A 23,087-nucleotide genomic window follows, 5' to 3' on the forward strand; every position below is an offset into this window, starting at 1 on the left:
GAATAATTAGCTAAATGAATGTTCATGTACAAGTTTCTGTGTGGACATATGTTTCCAGTTTTTTTTTTTAAATTCTCAATCTCCTTTTCTTTTTTAAAAAAAGTTATTTATTTTATTTTTGGCTGCGCTGGGTTTGCGTTGCTGCACACGGGCTTTCTCTAGTTGCGGCGAGCAGGGGCTACTCTTTGTTGTGGTGCACGGACTTCTCATTGCGGAGGCTTCTCTTGCTGTGGAACATGGGCTCTAGGTGTGCAGGCTTTGGTAGTTGTGGCTCACGGACTCTAGAGCACAGGCTCAGTAGTTGTGGTGCACAGGCTTAGTTGCTCTGTGGCCTGTGGGATCTTCCTGGACCAGGGCTCGAACCCGTATCCCCTTCATTGGCAGGCAGATTCTTAACCACTGAGCCACCAGAGGAGCCCCACAGTTCTTTTAGGTAGAGACCTAGGAGTTGAATTGCTGGATCCTACAGACACTATATGTTTAACATGTTGAGAATATGACAAACTGTTTTCAAAAGTCCCACCAGCAATAGATGTTGGATCCTGTTTCTCTACATCCTCACCAACACTAGTACTACCTGTATTTGTTATTATAACCATCCTAATGGATGTGAAGTGTTAGCTCATTGTAGTTTTGATTTGTGTTTCCCTCTTGACTAATGATGTGAAGCTTCTATTCATGTGTGTTACTGACCATTCATATATCTTCTTTGGAGAAATGTCTATTCAAATCCTTTGACCATTCCTAATTGGGCTATTTGTTTTGTTATTGAGTTTTAAGAGTTTTAAAAAAATAAATTCCTGATTTGTGATCCTTATCAGATATGTAATTTGCAAACATTTTTTCTTGGTTTGTGTGTTGTCCTTTCACTTTCTTGGTGGTGCCATTCTCAAAGGACTACCTTTGTCTTTATTGATACTGTCTAATATATGCAGATTTTCTGTTTTATAATTCTTTCTTCTTTCTTTGGATTATTTTATTGTTCTTTAACATTCTTGAGATGGATGCTTTTTAGCCTTTCTTTTTTAACGTTCACATCCAAGGCTATATATTTATCTCTGAGTATACTCCATTACCACATTGATCATTCTAGCTTCATTCCCTTGCTTATCTATTGAGTCCCAATCCAACAATGAGAAAGCTGGCTCTCACCATTGTTGTCCATGTATTTAATTATGCAATTCCAGTATACATGTATAGAAGTATCAGAATTGCTAACCCATACCCTTATGCAAAATAGCTTTATCAACTAGAGTATAGTGGTTCCTATGTGCAGCTCCTTGTACCTCTAACCTTACAGACTCCATTCATTTCCAGAGATACTTGGCCAGCACTTTTCCCCTCACCCACTTCAGTTAGGTTGTTTCATACATTCGTAATAGTTAGATTCTCTTGTCAGTCTATATTCTGTCTTGGGATTCCTCAACCTCCTAAATGATTTTTTTTCTTGTTCTTACTTTCTCAGAGCCAAAAAAAACAACAACAACCTTCTAGATTTGAATAAGTATAGATGTTACTACATTTATATATTTTACCTGTAACAACTACTGTGTATTTTCTGACTAATGGATAAAATCTTCTTTTATTTGCCTACATCTTTTATTTCAAACTTCAAAATGCTGCCCTCTCCTCTCTAATATTTTGAATTTTGATGAATAAACCTGTACTCCATTTATGCTTCCCCTCTCCCCTAAATCTTCATCTCTTCAGAATAAAAGAGTTCTAAATTTTAGGTTCTAAGTAGAAAGCTCTTCCATCTACTTTATAACTTCAGTCTCATTTCTCAGGACCTCTCTCAACTCTGGTATGTCTTCCTTACTGTATAGGGAACCAAAAACGCACAGCATATCTAGCTGTGGAAACTGAGGGTTTTTGAATAAACAAATTTCATTTTGTTTCCAGTGTCCTTTCTGGTAACACTCAGTGTTTAATGGCCTTTTGTAATGAAACATGCATTGTGGTGTCTTAAGGGAATAGTCTAAGCTGGTGCCCTTTTATTAAATAGTTTAGCTTAGAACCCATTATTCTAAAAGTATAATTGGAATTACTTTTCCCAAACGTTTCTTCATATTTGCCTGTTGCTCTTTTGCCATAATTTTGCCTATTCATACAGCCTCATTAGAACTTGTTGTCTCTCAATTTCTCATTTTGATTTCTGGAACAGCGTGAAGGCCATTTGCAATCTTGAAGGTTTCACGTTACTGGTTCAACACATATTTATTCAGTTCCTAATGGTAAATGCAGTAATGAAAGATTCCCATATGAAGCTTGCAGCCTAATGTTCTTCTGCTAGATCATTGGTTACTAAAGCGTTTTGAGTACAGACCTCCGTTTTAAATTAATTTTTTATTGGCTCTCATTCAATAGTGGTGTTTTTAATGGCTGGTCATTGGGAACAATATGTAGATTGGGAACTAAAATTCTAGGTAATTTATGAAAGCATTAAGCTCCAGTCCAGAACTGGTCAATGGGTTTCAAAACTCCACTGTTTCATGGTCCCCCATAAGTGACAGTCACATAAACACACGCACATACACAGACCCACACACCATAACATTTGCCCAAGTTCTGTGGAATGCAGGGGTTTTTTTTGGTTTGTTTTTGGTGGAATTTGGGCATTTAAAGTCTATAGAAATTCTGTCTACTAGTTTTGCTGTAATCATATTGTTTTTACCCATTCAAAGAATTCTAGTAGGCTAATGAGGCCTTTTCAAAATTAAGATATTCCCTCCCCTTCATCCAGTTGATATGTTTTCTTAAGTATTTGGAAAATTTCCTAGTCAACTAGTAGATCCTGTAATAAAAACTGAGAATTTATATTCACTTTTGATTTTTTTTTTTTAGTTTCCAGATCTTCCTTGAATAGAAACTTATCCTGAGAGAGGACACAGTGTCAATCTGCCAGTCCTGGAGTTGTTATTTACCCCCAAGGGGGTTGTACTTACTGTAGCATGGTTCCACTGTCTCATTTTTGAGTGAAATTTGGTCTCAGCCTAGACCAGAGAACTGAGGAGCCTGCCTTGTCTGTTGACTAGGCCACACTAGATCACTAGGTGAGCTCATCATGCCTGAGTCCAGCTTGTTCGGATGCTACAGGGTAAGCCCTGCTGAGTGTTCTGCAGGGTAGGCCATGGTCCCTGCTGGTACTTATGGACATGGGGCGGGGGCCATGACCAGACTCTGAGCCCTGAGCACGGCCCCCAGGCAAGGTAGGCAGCTGTCTGTGGTTTGCTCTTCCTAACTTTGATATGCCACTTGAAACAGGTTGCAGAGACTGGTGCATGCTGAAGCTTTTAATCTTGACTATACCTTTTATTTTAATTAAGTTACTTCATTGATTTTTTACCTTGCTGAGTCATGTCAGTGCTTTAAGAATTTTATATTAATGATCTTTAGAGTCTTCTGTAAGAAGCTCATTAAATTTTTTGATTTGCCTAATTTCTTACTATATATTAAATATATAATTTAATAAAATTACATAAGCAATATAATTTGAAATAAATGCTTTGAAAAAAATTGAAAATACAGATAAACAATAGAAAATAATCTAATCATCTGTTGAGATACATTTAACATTTTAGAGTATTCCTCTACCCTTTTTCATAAAAATTATATTTATTAAATTTTTTTGTTAAATAGAGATTTGCTGTATGTACACTTCAGTATCCCTTTTTTCTCATTTTATATTAGGAGCATTTCTTTTTTTTTTTTTTTTTTTTTTTTTTTTTTTTTTTTTTAATTTGCGGTACATGGGCCTCTCACTGTCGTGGCGTCTCCCATTGCGGAGCACAGGCTCCGGACGCGCAGGCCCAGCGGCCACGGCTCACGGACCCAGCCGCTCCACGGCACGCGGGATCCTCCCGGACCGGGGCACGAACCCGCGCCCCCCGCATCGGCAGGCAGACTCCCAACCACTGCGCCACCAGGGAAGCCCTAGGAGCATTTCTAATAGCCTTAAACATTGATCTATAAATGATGCCTATCAGTTAATTGTGTTAATATACTGTAATTTACGGAACTAATTTCCTGTTGCTAGAACTTTAGGTTGTGTTGTATTTTTTGTTATATAATTTTGTTATAAATAATTCTGTAATGATTATCTTTGTCATGTGTGTCTCTATCCTTAGGATAAATTTCTGGAAGTGGAATTATTGAGGCATATATATATATATATATATATATATATATATATATATATGTGTATTGCTAAAGTTCTGTGGAAAATGCCATTGGTATCTTGGAAAGTGATTGCACTAAACCTATAGATTGCCTTGGGTCCTATGGTCATTTTAACAATATTAATTCTTCCAATCCATGAGCATAGTTTATCTTTCTATTTGTTTGTGTCATCTTCAATTTCTTTCATAGGTGTCATAGTTTTCAGAATACAGGTTTTTTACCTCCTTAGTTAGATTTATTCTAGGTTTTTTTTTTTTTTTTGACACGACTGTAAATGGGATTGTTTCCTTAATTTTTCTTTCGGATAGTTCATTGTTAGTGTATATAAACACAATAGATTTCTGTGTATTCATTTCATATCCTGCAACTATAGTGAATTCGTTGATGAGTTCTAATAGTTTTTTTGGTGGCGTTTACAGGGTTTTGGTATCATATCATGTGCATACACTAACAGTTCTACTTCTTCCTTTCCAATTTGGATGGCCTTTATTTCTTTTACTTGTCTGATTGCTGTGGCTATGACTTCCAATACTGTGTTGAATAAAAATGGTGAGAGTAGGCATCCTTGTCCTGTTCCTGATCTTAGAGGAAATATTTTCAGCTTTTCACCATTGAGTATGATGTTAGCTTTGGGCTTGTCATTTATGGCCTTTATTATGTCGTATGTTCCCTCTATACCCACTTCTTTGACATTTTTTTAATCACAAATGGATGTTGAATTTTGTCAAAAGGTTTTTCTGCATTAATTTAGATGATCATATGGTTTTTATTCTTCAGTTTGTTAATGTGATGCATCACATTTATTGATTTGTGGAAAATGAATCTTTATTGCATCCCTGGGATAAATCCCATTTAATCATGTTATATGATCCTTTTAATGTGTTGTTGAATTCAGTTTGCTAATATTTTGTTGATGATTTTTGCATCTATGTTCATCAGTGATTTTGACCTGTAATTTTCTTTTTCTGTGGTATCTTTGTCTGGTTTTGGTATCAGCGTGATGCAGGTCTTATAAAATGAGTTCAGAAGCATTCCTTCTTCTGTAATTTTTGGAACAGTTTGAAAAGGATAGGTGTTAACTCATATTTAAATGTTTAGTAGAAGTTACCTGTGAAGCCATCTGGTCCTGGACTTTTGTTTGTTGGGAGGTTTTTTTTTTTTGGTTCAATTTTATCACTGGTAGTTAGTATATTCACATTTTCTATTTCTTCCTGATTCAGTCTTGGGAGATTGTGCATTTCTAGGAATTTGTCTTTCTCCTACATTGTCCATTTTATTGGCATATATATTGTTCATGGTAATCTCTTATGATCCCTTTATTTCTGTGGTATTGTTTGTAACTTCTCTTTCATTTCTGATTTTATTTACTTGAGCCCTCTCTTTTTCTTGATGAGCCTGGCTAATTTTCATCAATTTTATTTATCTTTTCAAATAACCAGCTTATAGTTTCATTAATCTTTTTTATATTTTTAGCCTCTATTTCATTTATTTCTGCTATGATTTTTATGATTTTTTTCCCCCTTCTACTAAACTTGGGTTTTGTTTGTTCTTCTTTCTCTAGTTCCTTTAGGTGTACAGTTAGGTCATTTATTTCAGATTTTTCTTGTTTCCTGAGATAGGCTTCTATTCCTATAAATTTCCCTCTTGGAACTGCTTTTGCTGCATCCCATAGATTTTGGATCATCATTGTGTTTTTGTTTTCATTTATCTTCAGGTATTTCTTGATTTCTACTTTGATTTTTTTCAATGACCCATTGGTTTTTTTAGTAGCATGTTGTTTAGCCTCCATGTATTTGTTTTTTGCAGTTTTTTCTCGTAGTTCATTTCTAACCTCATAGTGTTGTGGTTGATATGATTTTAGTCTTGTTAAATTTACTGAGACTTGTTTTGTGGCCTAGCCTGAGATCTATCCTGGATAATGCTCCATTTGCACTTGAAAAGAATGTGTATTGCTGCTTTTGGATGGAATGTTCTATCTATATCTGTTAAGTCCATCTGATCTAATGTGTTGTTTCAGGCTAGCGTTTCTTTACTAATTTTCTCTCTGGATGATCTGTCCATTGATGTAAGTGGGGTGTTGAAGTCCCCTACTGTTATTGTGTTACTATCAATTTCTCCCTCTATTTTAATATTTGCTTAACATATTCAGGTGCTCGTATGTTGGGTGCATATGTATTTACAATCATTATAGCTTCTTCTTGAACTGACCCCTTTATTATATAATGTCCTTCTTTGTCTCTTGTTCCAGTTTTTGTTTTAAAGTCTATTTTGTCTGATATTGCTACCCTAGCTTTCTTTTTTGTTTCCATTTGCTTGGAATACCATTTTCCATCCCCCTCACTTTCAGTCTTTGTGTGTCTTTAGATCTGATGTGAATCTCTTGTAGGCAACATATGTATAGGTCTTGTTTTTGTATCCACTCAGCCATTCCATGTCTTTTGATTGAAGTATTTAGTCCATTTACATTTAAAGTAATTATTGATAGGTATGTATTTATTGCCATTTTGTTAATTATTTTCTGGTGTTTTTGTAGTTCTTCTTTTGCCATATTCCCTTGTGATTTGATGTCTATCTTTAGTGTTATGTGTGGGTTCTTTTTTCTTTTGGGTGTGTGTATCCATTACAGATTTTTGGTTTGTGATTACCATGAGGTTTATATATAGCAATCTATATATATGGTCAATTGCTTTAAGTTGCTGATCTCTTAAGTTAGAATGCATTTTAACAACTGCTTTCTTACTCACCTCTCTCTATTTTGACACCATATTTTACATCTTGTTTTGTGTATCCCTTAACTACTTATTGTGGATATAGATGGTTTTACTGCTTTTGACATTTAACCTTCCTACTAGCTTTATAAGTGTTTTATCTACTACCTTCCCGGTATTCTGCCTTTACCACTGAAATTTTTCCTTTCATAATTTTCATATTTCTAGTTGTGGCCTTTCCTTTTCTATTTAGGGAAGTCCGTTTAACATTTCTTGTAAAGGTGGTTTGGTGGTGCTGAACTCTTAGCTTTTGCTTGTCTGTAAAATCTTGATTTCTCCTTCAAAGGTGAATAATAGCATTGCCAGGTAGAGTTTTCCTGGTTGTAAGTTTTTTCATCACTTTAAATATATTGTGCCACTCCCTTCTGGAGTGCAGAGTTTCTGTTGAAAAGTCAACTGATAGTCATGGAATTACCCTTGTACATAACTAGTTGCTTTTTTCTTGTTGATTTAATATTCTCTCTTCATCTTTAATTTTGGCACTTTAAATACAGTGTGTCTTGGTGTGGTCCTCTTTGGGTTGATCTTGTTGGGGACACTTTGTGTTTCCTGAATGCCTGTTTCCTTTCCCAAGTTAGGGAATTTTTTCAGCTATTATATCTTCAAATATGTTTTCTGTCCCTTTCTCTCATTTCCTTTGGGATTCCTATAAGATGAATGTTAGGATGCTTGATGTTGTTCCAGGTCTCTTAAGCTGTCCTAATTTAAACAATTGTTTTTTCTATTTTTCCATTCAGCTTGAGTGATTTCTACCACTCTGTCTTCCAGCTCACTGATCAATTTATCTGTATCATCTAATCCACCGTTGATTCCACCTAATTTTTTTTTTTTATGGAGGAGAAAGAAAGAGTGGCTTTATTTCTTTGCCAGGCAAAGAGGGAACACAGTAGGCTAGTACCTCAAGAACTGTGTCCCCAATTCCATCTAATGTATTTTTTATTTCAGTTATTGTGTTCTTCAGCTCTATTTGATTCTTGTTTATATTTTCTAACTCTGTTAAAAACTTCTAACTTCTGATTTTGTTCATCCATTCTTCTCTAGAGTTCTTTAAACATCCTTTTTTTTTTTTTTTTTTTTGCGGTACGCGGGCCTCTCACTGTTGTGGCCTCTCCCGTTGTGGAGCACAGGCTCCAGACACGCAGGCTCAGCGGCCATGGCTCACAGGGCTAGCCGCTCTGCGGCATGTGGGATCTTCCCGGACCGGGGCACGAACCCGTGTCCCCTGCATTGGCAGGCGGACTCTCAACCACTGCACCACCAGGGAAGCCCCTAAACATCCTTTTTTTTAAAGATAAATTTATTTATTTATTTATCTATTTTTGGCTGAGTTGGGTCTTTGTTGCTGAGCACAGGCTTTCTCTAGTTGTGACGAGTGGGGGCTACTCTTCGCTGCAGTACGTGGGCTTCTCATTGTGGTGGCTTCTCTTGTTGCAAAGCATGGGCTCTAGGTGCATGGGCTTCAGTAGTTGTGGCATGTGGGCTCAGTAGTTGTGGCTCATGGGCTCAAGAGCACAGGCTTAGTAGTGTGGCACATGGGCTTAGTTGCTCCACAGCATGTGGAATCTTCTCGGACTAGGGATTGAACCCGTGTCCCCTGCATTGGCAGGTGGATTCTTAACTACTGCACCACCAGGGAAGCCCTGAGCATCTTTTTGATCTTTAACTTAAACTCTTTATCAGGCAGATTGCTTATCTCCATTTCATTTAGTTCTTCTTCCAGGGTTTTATCTTATTCCATAGTTTGGAATATATTCCTCTATCACCTCATTTTGCTGAATTCTCTGTTTTTATTTCTGAGTATTAGGTAGGTCAGTTACACTATTGATCTTGGAGGAGTGGCCTTATGTAGGAGATTTCCTATGGGGCCCAGCTCAAGTTCTTCCTACTCCACCATTTTGGCCACTCCCCATTCTGACCCATTTTTAAATTTTTAAATTGGGTTGTTTGTTTTCTTGTTGTTGAGTCTTAGGAGTTCTTTGTATATTTTGGATAACAGTCCTCTATCAGATATATCTTTTGCAAATATTTTCTGAACAAAATATGATACACACACACAATGGAATATTATTCAGCCTTAAAAAGGAAAGAAATCCTGTTAGTACCTGTTAGTTATAATATAGATGAACCTTGAGGACATTATGCTAAATGAAATAAGCCGATCACAAAAAGACAAATACTGTATGATTACACTTATATCAAGTAGCTAAGGTAGTCAAATTCATAGAAACAGAAAGTGGAGTGGTGTTACCAGGGGCTTGGCGGGGGGAGGGAAATGGGGAGTTGTTGTATAATGCGTATGGAGTTTTGGTTTTGCAAGATAAAATATTTTGGAATTTTGTTGCACTTAACAATGCATATGTACTTAACACTACTGAAATGTATGCTTAAAAATGGTTAAGATGATCAGTTTTACATTAAATGTAGTAAAACAATTAAAGTGCAGTAAAGCAATTAAAAAAAAATTCGTTACATCTCTCTACCAAGAATAACTGATCCAAAAATAAAATTACAATGATACCAATTACAATGGCAGCAACAGCTATAAAATATCTAAGAATTAGCTATGAAAAAGTAAATTTTCAAAACCATAATAAAGAGCAAACAAGATGATTTGAATAAATGAGGAAGTACCCTCTGCTTTTTCATGGGATGAAAAACAACAACAACAACAATGCTCCTAAGTTGCTTTTTATTATTATTATTATTATTTTGGCTGCACCATGCAGCTTATGGGATCTTAGTTCTCTGACTAGGGATTGAACCTGGGGCCCCGGGAAGTGAGACTGCTGAGTCCTAACCACTGGACCACCAGGGAATTCCCTTAAGTTGCTTTTCAAAACTTGTATGTGCCATTAATTTGATTTTTCCCTTAACACATCTGTGACCTTTGGAAGCAATTTCACATTGTTTGTCTACATGGAGTACATATTTCATTCTTGTGAGTGTATTCCTTCATTAGCCAGATATTTACTGGGCACCTACCATGTGACAGGCACTTTATGTGTCAGCTTTCATGGAGTTTACATCCCTGTGAACAGAATACTGAACATCTTCCCATTTAAGACAAAACTAATCTAATTAAGAAATTATGATATTGAGCTGCATGAGCTGCTTGTAAATTTTGGAGATTAAAGGATTAATCTCCAAAATTTACAAGCAGCTCATGCAGCTCAATATCAAAAAAACAAACAACCCAATCCAAAAATGGGCAGAAGACCTAAATAGTCATTTCTCCAAAGAAGATATACAGATTTCCAACAAACACATGAAAGAATGCTCAACATCATTAATCATTAGAGAAATGCAAATCAAAACTACAATGAGATATCATCTCATACTGGTCAGAATGGCCATCACCAAAAAATCTAGAAACAATAAATGCTGGAGAGGGTGTGGAGAAAAGGGAACCCTCTTGCACTGTTGGTGGGAATGTAAATTGATACAGCCACTATGGAGAACAGTATGGAGGTTCCTTAAAAAACTACAAATAGAACTACCATACGACCCAGCAATCCCACTACTGGGCATATACCCTGAGAAAACCATAATTCAAAAAGAGTCATGTACCTAAATGTTCATTGCAGCTCTATTTACAATAGCCAGGACATGGAAGCAACCTAAGTGCCCATCAACAGATGAATGGATAAAGAAGATGTGGCACATATATACAATGGAATATTACTCAGCCATAAAAAGAAACGAAATTGAATTATTTGTAGTGAGGTGGATGGACCTAGTGTCTGTCATACAGAGTGAAGTAAGTCAGAAAGAGAAAAAGAAATACCATATGCTAACACATATATATGGAATCTAAGAAAAAAAATTAAAAAGGTCATGAAGAACCTAGGGGCAAGACGGGAATAAAGATACAGACCTACTAGAGAATGGACTTGAGGATGTGGGGAGGGGGAAGGGTAAGCTGTGACAAAGTGAGAGAGTGGCATGGACATATATACACTACCAAACGTAAAATATATAGCTAGTGGAAAGCAGCTGCATAGCACAGGGAGATCAGCTTGGTGCTTTGTGACCACCTAGAGGGGTGGGATAGGGAGGGTGGGAGGGAGGGAGACACAAGAGGGAAGAGATATGGGAACATATGTATATGTATAACTGATTTACTTTGTTATAAAGCAGAAACTAACACATCATTGTAAAGCAGTTATACTCCAATAAGGATGTTAAAAGAAAAAAAAAGAAATTATGGGTAGCAAAATGTATTTATAGATTGACAATTCTGAGTGAACTGCCTTTTCTTCCTTTATCCCTTTTTCTCAGTGCTTAAACTTCTGAATGATTCCTGGCTTCATGAGATGAATATAATCAAGATGAATATCATTAACATAATATTTAAAAAAATCAAAACTAAAGCCAAAATTTCATAACGAACAAAATATCAAAATTTTAAAGACAGGATGCTGCACTGCAATGCCATGCCACCAAGTCTGAGGCAAAAGGCAAAAATGTATGTCCCTATATAAATGTTTTTGTGTATTTTTTAATAATTATTTTTTCACAAACATTAAAGTATTTGAAAAAAATAATGAAATGTTGAAACGTAGGTGTACTAAAACTCACATCATTTTAGTTTAAATATTTTATTTATACCCAAACCAGAACTGACTATAATTTTACTTTCCTGATTTTAATGGAATCCAATCCAATTTTTAATAGCTTTAAAAATTGACTTTTGGGAAAAACTAACCATTAAAAAATACACAAAAGCATGTATATAGGAGTGCACATTTTAAAATTTTGCTTTAGGTTCCAATATACGTTTTCACAGAATTGATAAAGATGTAGTTAGTTCAACCTGCTTTACACAGTGCATGGAAAACCCTAGAATCTAACACAGAACTTTGGCTAACTGGTTCATTCAGTCAAGTAAAACAAAATATTTAGAAAGGTTTACTTTTTACACTTTTAGGCTAATTATTCCAGAAATTGCCTCAGTGCTTGCTTTGGCTTGGTGTCAGATATTTGTACTCATAAGAACAAAGATAAAAGAACTTCATGAGGCTTAACATGGAATCCTTTCTATCAAAGACATTTAAAACATATATTTGGAAACATTTCAAGTCTACTGTGAACAGAATTACCAGGAATTTGGGACAGAAGTGACAATGTGAATCTGCTATGAAGAAATGGATCATACTCAATTATAGAGCTCTGCCTTATTAGTTGAGAATTGGAAGTAGCTTCCCTGTTATTTTCTATTGTAGTGTGTTTTTTACATTGTTTTAATTTCCTGTTTAAGAAATTTGTGCGATTTCCCTGGTGGTCCGTCTTGCAATGCAGGGGACACTGATTTGATCCCTGGTCAAGAAATGAAGATCGCACATGCCGTGGGACAACTAAGCCCATACGCGGCAACTACTGAGCCCATGCGCTCTGGAGCCCGCGCGCCGCAATGAAAGATCCCGCATGCTGCAACTAGGACATGATGCAGCCAAACAATTAATTAAAACCTGATCTTTAAGAAAAAAGAAATTTGCAGTACTTCCAAAAATGAAAGTGAAAGTGCCACAAATGTACATGAGCTCCAAATCAATTTTTTTTTTTTTTTTTTTTTTTTGCGGTATGTGGGCCTCTCACTGCTGTGGCCTCTGCCGTTGCGGAGCACAGGCTCCGGACGCGCAGGCTCAGCGGCCATGGCTCACGGGCCCCGCCTCTCCGCGGCACGTGGGATCTTCCCAGACCGGGGCACGAACCCGTGTCCTCTGCATCGGCAGGCGGATTTCTCAACCACTGCGCCACCAGGGAAGGGAAGGGAAGGGAAGGGAAGCCCTCAGAGAAGCCCTCAGGGAAGCCCTAAGTAGCTAGCTCTTAAAGATAGTCTGCTAAGTGGTGGGAAGAGAAAAGCAGAGAGATAGAGTGCTTTTAAAAGCATCTGTGTGCAAGTAAGCAGGGCAGTGCACTGGTACCAGGTTATAATGTTCTACAGAATAGTAATATGCATTGAGGAGTGCTAGACTTATCATGGTGATCATTTTTAAATGTATAGAAATCTTTTTTTTTTTTTTTTTTTTTTTTTTTTTTGTGATACGCGGGCCTCTCACTGTTGTGGCCTCTCCCGTTGCGGAGCACAGGCTCCGGACGCGCAGGCTCAGCGGCCATGGCTCACGGGCCCAGCCGCTCCGCGGCACGCGGGATCCTCCCAGACCGGGGCACGAACCCGTGTCCCCTGCACCAGCAGGCGGACTCTCAACCACTGCACCACCAGGGAAGCCCTAGAAATCTTGAATCACTATGTTGTGTGCTGGGAACTAACATAGTGTTGTAGGTCAATTATACTTTAAAAACAAACAAAAAAAACCTCATAGAAAAAGAGATCAGATTTGTGGTTACCAGAGGCAGGGGGTGGAGAGAAGGGGATTTGGATGTAGGTGATCAAAAGGTACAAACTTCCAGTTGTAAGGTAAGTACTGAGAATGTAGTGTACAACAGGATCAGCATAACTAACACTACTGTACATTATCTATGAAAGCTGAGTAAATCAGCTAAGAGTTCTCATCCTATCTTTGATTTTGTATCTCTATGAGATGATGGATGTTCACTAAAAGAAAAAGAAAGAATACATTTCTATGTCTTCTGGAAAGTAAAGAAAAAGAAGTGTTAGACTTGACCTGGGGGTCAGGGGAGTGGTGGGTAGCTCGGAAGGCTTATCCAAGGAGGGGATGATTGAGTTATGTTTGCACCTAAAGGGTGACTCTCAGTGGGAAAGGCGAGCAGGTGCAGAGACAAAAGCCTGGAGGTGGGGAGAGCAGACTGCGTTCTTGAAACTAGATATAAAATTCGGCTTCTAGGAGAGATACGGTAGAGGAGGAAGCAGTAGGACGGAAATACTGAGCTGGGCCCATCCCCTCTTTATTCACACAGACTAATGCCTTGTGGGAGCGGATAAGTCATAGACGCTGAAGAAGCAACTGCCATTCTTCTGAAATACCCAGAGACAGGCAAGAACAGACCATGGGCAGGCAAGTGAGAGGGGCATGAGCTCTCTGGGGAAGTAGAGATAAACCCTCAACAAGTAGGATGGACATTGAAAGGAGGGGAGAAAATTCACCATCAGGTGCCACCCGGCCTGGGCACTTGGAGGGATGGCCTTAAAAAGTATTTTAATAAAAAAGAGGTTTTTGAGGTGTCAATGCCAAATTGTTCTCTCTTAAAACCTAACAGTATCACTCTTTCCTCTCCAAATGTTTGCCTTTTCATAGCATCGAACAAACAACTGAGATCCTGTTGTGTCTCTCACCTGCTGAAGTTGCCGATCTCAAGGAAGGAATCAATTTTGTTCGAAATAAGAGCACTGGCAAAGATTACATCTTATATAAAAGTAAGAGCCACCTGCGAGCATGCAAGAATATGTGCAAACACCAAGGAGGCCTGTTCATAAAAGATATCGAGGATTTAGACGGAAGGTAACATGAGCCCTTTGCTTTCTCCCTGGTGACCCTTCTTACAATTAGATTTGGCAGGAAATGTGTTCATTGAGAAATCAAATGAACCAGCTGACAAATTATTTCTTTTAGCAAATTCATAACTTTTACTTGTGCTCACTGAGGCAACTCTCTGATCTCAAAACGTGTAACTTAATTTCCCACTCTCTCTTAAGAACTCTAACTGAAAATTGATTCCTAGCTTGATAAGCAGTGAAATTTCTAAGGTACATGTGTCTGTGTGTGTCAGTGAGTGGTTGGGTGTATGTAACAGCTTTTATTTTCCAGGACTAAAGCCTCCTTTGGGTTTCCTTTCCCGCTCCCCCAGAAGTATGAGTGGGGCAGGCCCTTATCCAAACACTGCTGGAGAGCAGATAGACTTGCCCTGACTGCCTCATGGTGATTAAACACCCAAAATGGCAGAGCCCCAACTGTACCTGCCCTGAACAGCAGTTCTTCTAATCATTTCTTGGAAGAACTAGTGTTGGTACCCCTCTCCCCACCACTTGATGAAGCCTACATGTAGATCACCTTCCTCCCCAGTTCGGGAGCGATACCAGGACAGGATGGTTGTGGGTTTTGTTTGTTTGTTTGTTTTCAGTGACTGCCAAAGAGATAGCAGCACTGCCTGGAAGAGTCGGGGGAAGTTCTGGGTGAGGGATGCTTTGTCAGCCTGGTGCTCAGCACCGGCAACGAATGAGTGGTTGGCTGCACCTTTCCAAGCTTTGCTTCAGCCTAACTTGACCTGGGTGCTTTTTAGCCATTCCCACGTCAGGCTTGACTTCCACTGTGCTGTTGATCTGATTTCTCGGGTCATCTGTGGGCAGTTTAGTGCAGGTGGACTCAGAGGGAGCTGCGTAGTTTTCTAAGAGCTCCCTGCTGTAAGAGTATAGAAGACCATCACCCAAGTCTAGAATGTTCTCACACCTGCACACAGATTCGCTTCACTGCATACTTAGTTTCAGGGCCCAGATGCACACTATTAGATTTCTAAATGTTGATTAACACTGTTGCACCTGTGGCTTGCTTGGCTCCTTCGATGGGGTTGCTAGATTAGGCAAATAGAAGGCGCCCAGTTAAATTTGCATTTCAGATAAACAGCGAATATATTTTTAGCATAGATAGTTTCTAAGTATTGCATGGGACACAGTTTTAGCGACAGCTCTACTCTAGGAGAGCCTCATGGTTATTTGCTGACAGCCCTGTTAGGAGTCCCTTCCATCTTCTCAGTGGATTCAAGTTAGGGAAACCTCAGACACGGCTTGTTCTATCACTGGTAAGTTTCGGCAGGCACTCTTGGACCTTGAGGTTTTCTGACTGTTGCGGTCTGGGGACTCCGTGTTTCCTCTCTCCCTTTCTCTCCTTATTGGGCTTTGAACGTGGCGCTCACTGAGCCAGCCGTTCGTTTAAGGAAGTGTTGCAGCTTTGTGATTAGAAGCATGACCTTTCCTCACAACCTGCCCTGTTCAGAAGCCTGCCCCCACTACTTACCAGCTCCGTGACCTTGGACAAGTTTCTTAGCCTTTCTGGACCTCAATCCTCTCCTCTATACAGTGAAATGGAGAGTATTCCCTACTCTGTCTGACTGCCGAGAGGGTTAAGTGATTTCAAACACATAAAGCACTTAAAACAATGTCTGGCCGTATGATAAGTGCTCAATAAATGTCAATTACATTGACAGTTATTACTCTGTCATGAGCTTCTACTGTAACTTAGGTACAAAGGTTATTTACAGGAATCCAAATTGTTCTTGAACCTGGCTGGCTCATCTTAACAGAGTGATTGCTTTGCCACAGGCTGGTCTTTCTCTCCTTCACCCAAAGCCTTGGGGGTGATTGATCCTAGTTTCACCCTATTCTGTTGGCAGGCTAACCTAGAGCTGGCACTGTCTTAGTGCCCCAGCACATGAGGAACCAGCTTTATCTCCTGCACATTCTCCCAGCTTTACTCCCAGATGCAGCTCACCAAGCATTGATGTGCTGAAACTCCATCTTCAGAGTAACTCACACCCTATACTTCCCCATCCATCGCTCCAAATTTGACTGCTTCTCTGTGTAGCAATTCACCCGAGGAATCTCTCACCTAGGAGACAGTCAAGAGTAATGACCTACCTCTTCTACCCTCCCTACATTTTTCTTCTTCACACATTTTTCCTAGCCATTTTTCTTCTTCACACGTAACCAACATCAGCAACTCTCATAAGCTGTGGTTCTCATTTTCTAAATCTAACAACTTTTCCCAACCTCTTTGCACATGAAGCTGTCACCTCCCTCCTGTCTACTCGCTGCCTATGAACAGTTAAGATCCTGTCATGTTTCCCCTTTAATGACCCAGCATGCTGAATAGCTGCGTTTGGAACGTTCTCAAGTTTTGAAATGTTGTTGGCTACTCATTGATGAGAAAGTAGACGTTTCAGAATAATCCTCTATAAATTGAAGTGCGGAATATGTTTTTTGCCTTATTACTAGAAAAGAGCGTGAACAATTCTTGATACGATGAAGCTCGGAAAAATCAGTGTAATGTACTGATATATAAGTTAAAATAGACATTGTTAGATTAAAACATCTGATGTTTCCGGTTTGAGACATATTTGTTTGTAAAAAATATTCTTTAACTGTGAAAAGAAAAAATCTTCACAAGAAACACTACCAAAATAGAGAGGAAATGGAACTTTTATGCCTCTTCTTCCACCACCACAACCCCCTTCACGGTCTGGTAAGAAATGGAAAAAAAATTACTAAGCCTCCTATTTTGCTGCAATCTGATTCTCATTCTGAAATAGGGTTGCCAGAGTTAGCAAATAAAAATGAAGCACACTCAGTTAAATTGCAGATAAATGACGAATTTCCAGTATATGTCATATATTGTGTGAGTTGTGTTTTTAAATTATTTCTTTTTTTTCTGAAATTCATATTTAACGGGGCATCCTGTATTTTATCTGGCAACCGTGCTCTGAAATCTTAAACTCTAAGGAAGTCTTTTCTCTTCCTGAAAACTTGAGTTGAACTTAGGTTTAGCACACTATACTAGGGGCTAAGGGTTGTAAAGTGATTATAAATCATAGGTATGTCTTTATGACTGTATTCTTTCCTCATATTGGCCCCAGTTGAATCTTAACCGACTTAGCTTTTGTATGAGAGCCATCCCTAAAGATGACTTTATTCTGATGGCTCTGTTGATCTCTAACACATATTATTTTGTGACATGGCATTTATCTTCACTTTTAAAATTACCTACTGATGATTAATCTATATTTCCTTGGATATTTGAGTATGAGCTATTAGTAGTTTTTCTTTCATGCATTTTATGTTCAACCAACTACAGTTGTTTATAATGCATTTAAGCCTAATAAGATTAATTTTTATTTTCACCATTTTATAAACCTAAGTGTAATTTTTCATCCAGGTCTGTTAGATGCACAAAACACAACTGGAAGTTGGATGTGAGCACCATGAAGTATGTCAATCCTCCAGGCAGCTTCTGTCAAGACGAACTGGGTAAATATAATCCATATCGATCAATGTTTACTGCTATTATTATTATTGGGGTCCTTCTTGTCAACTTGTTTCCAGTCTCACTTGAAGCTTTGAGTATATTCTGAGTTTAAACTGTGGACATTAGGTCTTTTAAAAATAATTAACACTGAAAATTCTAAACAGGATTTCTCCAAAAGATCCCTTCATGCATTCATTTGTTCAGTAAGTATTTGATGAGAACTTACCAGGTGTAAACATTGTATTGGGTATTAAGAGATACAAAGATGGATAAGATAGAGTCAGTGTAAATGAGATGATATTAACATGAGGTGGTGACAAAGACAAGCCTGTGAACAACTAAGATCAGGGATACTCTGATAGGTTTCTTTGGTACAGTGTACTATAGAGTAGTGGCTCTGAATATTGTATCAGTGAAGACACACAAGATAGATATTCAAGTGCATGATCTTTTCAACAGTTACAATGAAACTTCACAGTTTCGGTTGGGAAATAAAGTCCTTCAAATTCCATGGCTCTTTCTGGCATAGGTAAGATGCTACAGTTTACATGTGATTCTCAGTATGCTGGCTCCACTTCTACTTTTTCCTTCCTCCTACTCAAGAAAGCAGGTAGAAATATGAGTAAAGAGGGCTTAATAATAGGAATAAATTTGTCTTTGACGTAAGTGATTAAAAGCGTGTTTTATCGGTAGAAAAAGTTACTTGGGAAGATTCTTAAAACTGCTCATGCACACTGTTTCAGAATGTCTGTTATAAGAATAAAAAAAGAGATTTGATCTAATTGGGGGAATCATAGAAAGCTTCATGCCAGAGATGGCATTTGTGTTGGGTTTTGAAAGATGGATGGGCAGAATTTCATCAGGCAGAGAAGAGAAAGGAGGACATTTCTGGTAGAGGGGACAGCTTGGGCTGTTTTCGTTTATTTGGGGCCAAATGTGTAGTTTAGTTGGCCGGAGTACAGGGTATGTGCCTCAAAGTAGTAGAACATAAGATTTCAAAGGTACATTGTAGGGAGGGCCTTGAATGTAGTTGAAGAATCATGACCTAATCCAGAATGTTATTGTGTGTTAGGTGTAGTATTAGGCACTTTGTGTGAATTATTTCACATTATCTTCACATTGACAATGCAGGAATGGGACTCAGTAATGGAGAGTCATTTTACCAGCAATTTGTTCAACCCATCTGCCTCTGTGCCTGCACATTCTTCCTTGACTCCTGTGACAGTTGACAGTGGCTGCACTGACCCTGCTCCTATGGCTCGACCTGCTCTTGCATCCTGGATCCCACCTCGCACCTACTTGAGGACTTCCCTCCTGCAACTGTCCTCTCTGATGTATCATAAATTTTGTCTTTGCCTATTAACCCACATGTACACACACACACACACACACACACACGCACACATGTGTGCACGCGCCCTAGTGTTCAGATAAGCCCTCTTATGTTTCCATTTCTCCAACTGTCTAAACAGCTAAACCCCTTGAAACAGGCATCTCACACTCATTGTCTCTGCTCCTTCCCCTCCCATCATCTCTCAGTGGAGCTTCCATCCCTACCACTCCGTTAACACTGCTCCTGTCAAGGTCACCAGTTTGCTAAATTCAGTGGTCGCTTTGCCATGGCCATTGTACTCAAACTCTCGGCATGCAGCACAGCGGCCCACTCTCTCCTCAATATGCAGCTGACCTTTTAACAATGCGGTTTGAACTGCACAGATATTTTCCAGTAGTAAATACTATAGGACTACACCAGCCAAGGTTGGTTGAATCTGTGGATGCAGAGGAACCGCGGTTAAGAAGGGCCAACTATTGAGTTCTACATGAATTGACTTCTTTTATATATATATTATTTATTTATTTATTCAGTTGCACTGGATCTTAGTTGTGGCATGTGTGCTCCTTAGTTGTGGCAGGTGGGCTCCTTAGTTGCAGCATGTGAGCTCTTAGTTGCAGCATGCATGTGGGATCTAGTTCCCTGACCAGGAATCGAACCCCGGCCCCCTGCATCGGGAGCACGGAATCTTAACCACTGCGCCACCAGGGAAGTCCCATGAATTGATTTATAATAGGCATTACAAGCTGCAGCCAAAACAGAACTCCTAATGGCCAAACCCACCTTATCCCCAGACCTGTCCCTCCTCCAGCCTTCTCCATCTTGGTAAATGACGCTGCTTCCACTCAACTGAACAAAACCTGGTGGTCACTCTTGAGTCTTCTCTTTCCTTAAATCCCCATATCCAAACCATCAATAAATCCTGTGCCAAAACACCTTCAGAATCCATCCACTTCTCTCCGTCTGCACTGTCTCCAACCAGGTGCAAGTCACACAGTCACCTTTTGTCTGCACAACTGGCTTCCCTGCTTCCATGCTTGCTTCCTGCAGTCCATCCTGCTTACAGCACACAGCTTGATATTTTATTTTATTTTTGTTAATTTAATTTTATTTCATATTGGAGAATAGTTGATTTACTATGTTGTGTTAGTTGCAGGCAGGTTAGTACCAGACTGATATTTTTTAAATTCAAGTAAATTCATGTCATTCCCCTGCTTAAAACTCTCCAATGAGCTTCCTATCACACATGAAGAAGGTGCATCCCTTTGACCCGGCAATTCCACATCCGAGACCATATGCCTAAGATCTTTTTTTTTTTTTTGCGGTATGCGGGCCTCTCACTGCTGTGGCCTCTCCCGTTGCGGAGCACAGGCTCCGGACGCGCAGGCTCAGCGGCCATGGCTCACGGGCCCAGCCGCTCCGCAGCATGTGGGATCTTCCCAGACCAGGGCACGAACCCGTGTCTCCTGCATCGGCAGGCGGATTCTCAACCACTGCGCCACCAGGGAAGCCCTGCCTAAGATCTTAATAATCACTGATATGTCAAAAGATATGGCTATGAGAATGTTCATTCACAGCAATACTATCTACAAAAGAGAAAAATTGAAAACAATTTAAACACTAAAAGTAATTCCACTGTGTCTTAAAAGTGATACTATTGAAGAAACTAAAATAATAAGAGTGATTTTTGATAAATAAAGCAGATTATAAATATTACATATAGTATGGCCCTATTATGAAAAAACATGTATGTATAAGCACTTATGGACGGCGGGCAGGCTGACCACTGGTTACTTGTGAGGGGAGCTGAATAGTGGGCTTCCTGGTCTGGACCTCCAGTCTGGGAACTTTGATTACACTACCTCTACAACTTTTTCAGGCTCAAATTATTGTATATGGAATAGGCTGTCAGGGCCAGTGTTGTCCAGGTGTATCGGTGAGACCAACTCCTAATCACTTTTTTTTTCTTTTTTTTGCGGTACGCGGGCCTCTCACTGTTGTGGCCTCTCCCGTTGCGGAGCACAGGCTCCGGACGCGCAGGCTCAGCGGCCACGGCTCACGGGCCCAGCCGCTCCGCGGCATGTGGGATCTTCCCGGACCGGGGCACGAACCTGTGTCCCCTGAATCAGCAGGCAGACTCCCAACCACTGTGCCACCAGGGAAGCCCCCTAATCACTTTTTAAAGAAGGGTCTGACCTGCAAAGGCATTCTCCCAGTTACCAGACCAGAGGTGTCACTTACTGAGGTGCATGTCCTTTTCCTGTCACCCCCCAAAAGAGATAGAATGCTATTCTGGGGAAGTTGCTAATTGCTTTGACTACAAGTTCATCTTCCCCCTACCCCTCAAAGGGATGCCTCGGTTACTAGGTTCTTTTGCCAGTAAGCCTCATTCCATGTCTGTTGACCTAGCCTAGGAAACGTGCAGATTGCATTGTTAGCAGGAACTGTACAAATACTGTTCAATTTATTTAGCAGAAAACGGGTAAGAAGCAGAGGTTTGAACATATCAAACTGTTTGTGTAAGTGAAAGGACAATAGACTATCAAATTTATGAGTATGTAACCCAGAAATCGATAGCTGCTTAGGGGCCTTTATAAAACCTCTAAGTCTTTTGGACAAGACCTATAGCGAGACATTATAGCAAAGTGGTTAAGAGTGAATGGTGCAGGACAGCCTGGGTTCAGATCCTGATGTTCAAACACACAGTTAAATGACTTGGGACAAGTTAGTCAATCTCTTTGTTCTTTAGTTTCCTCACTAGGATATAATATTGGTAGTAACTATCTTATTGCATTGTTGAAAGAATTTTCAAAGTGAACAGCTGTTAAATTCTCAGAGCTTGGTACACAGAGCATAATGTTTTATTTGTATATGTACGTCTCAAATAATCTGCACATCACCCCTGTAACTGGGACCTTAGGAGCAGGAGGAAGGGATTTCCCACCCAGCAGAAAATTGGATCAATTGGAAAATAGATCAAGGTTGGGAACTGATGCAGAGGGCTGATGTTTGCTGCCATGGCAGGTGAAGGGCAGGGCTAGAGGTGGCAGCAGAGTCAGTGGAGGGCTGGAAATAACAAGACCCACTGAAGCTTCTAGCCTTTGCTCCAGTAAGGAAATGCTGTGAGAGTGGAAAATTTTGTTAACAGAGCCCACTTTTCAGTCCAGTGCTACCTACACTGTAGTGATTTCCTACCACATCCCAAGAAAGAGAAGGATGGCTTGATCTTGTACAAACTTAGATTATTTGATTTTATTATTATTATAAATAACAATATATGGTCGTCATTAAAAAGGTAAAAGTCAGGAAAGTAGAAGGAAGAAGACGCTCACTTGCACTCCCATCACCTCAAGACAACACCTGTTTTGGTATCTTTTCTTCCAGTCGTCACCGAGGTCCCCTTCTTTCCTCTCCCCAGCCTTCTCCTCCTCCTTCTCTTAACTGAGATATAATTCATGTACCATAAAATTCACCTTTTTAGAGTGTGCAACTCAATGGTTTTTAGTATTTTCACATGTTGTGCCATTACCACCACTATCTAATTCCAGAACGTTCTCATCATCCCCCAAAGAAACCTTGTAACTATTAGCAGTCAATCCCATTCCCCTCTTCCCACATCCCCTGGCCAACCACTAATCTACTTTCTGTCGCTATGGTTTTTCCTGTATTGAACCAGGCTGGCATAAACCCCACTTGGTCATGGTCATAATTATTATTATTATTATTATTTTTTTTTTTTTTTTTTTTGCGGTATGCGGGCCTCTCACTGTTGTGGCCTCTCCCGTTGCGGGGCACAGGCTCCGGACGCACAGGCTCAGCGGCCATGGCTCACGGGCCCAGCCGCTCCGCGGCATGTGGGATCTTCCCGGACCG

General features: G+C 39.6%; 1 protein-coding gene across 9 annotated transcripts in view; it reads left to right on the forward strand.

The window, feature by feature from the left end:
* Positions 1-23,087, forward strand: part of LOC131764413 (cytidine monophosphate-N-acetylneuraminic acid hydroxylase) — a 285,608-nt gene that overhangs the window by 211,963 nt on the left and 50,558 nt on the right. For 6 of the 9 annotated variants that reach the window (XM_067006584.1, XM_067006585.1, XM_067006586.1 and 3 more), the window contains 2 exons: positions 14,165-14,368; positions 17,792-17,883. In XM_067006584.1, the coding sequence (XP_066862685.1) occupies positions 14,313-14,368; positions 17,792-17,883 (148 nt within the window). In that variant the 5' untranslated portion in view covers positions 14,165-14,312. Of the gene's footprint in view, positions 1-13,826; positions 13,925-14,164; positions 14,369-17,791; positions 17,884-23,087 lie in introns of those variants that run through there. The other 3 variants (XM_067006589.1, XM_067006583.1, XM_067006587.1) reach the window with 3 other exon arrangements.

The sequence above is a fragment of the Kogia breviceps genome, chromosome 10 (assembly GCF_026419965.1).
Source record: "Kogia breviceps isolate mKogBre1 chromosome 10, mKogBre1 haplotype 1, whole genome shotgun sequence".
NCBI lineage: Eukaryota > Metazoa > Chordata > Mammalia > Artiodactyla > Physeteridae > Kogia > Kogia breviceps.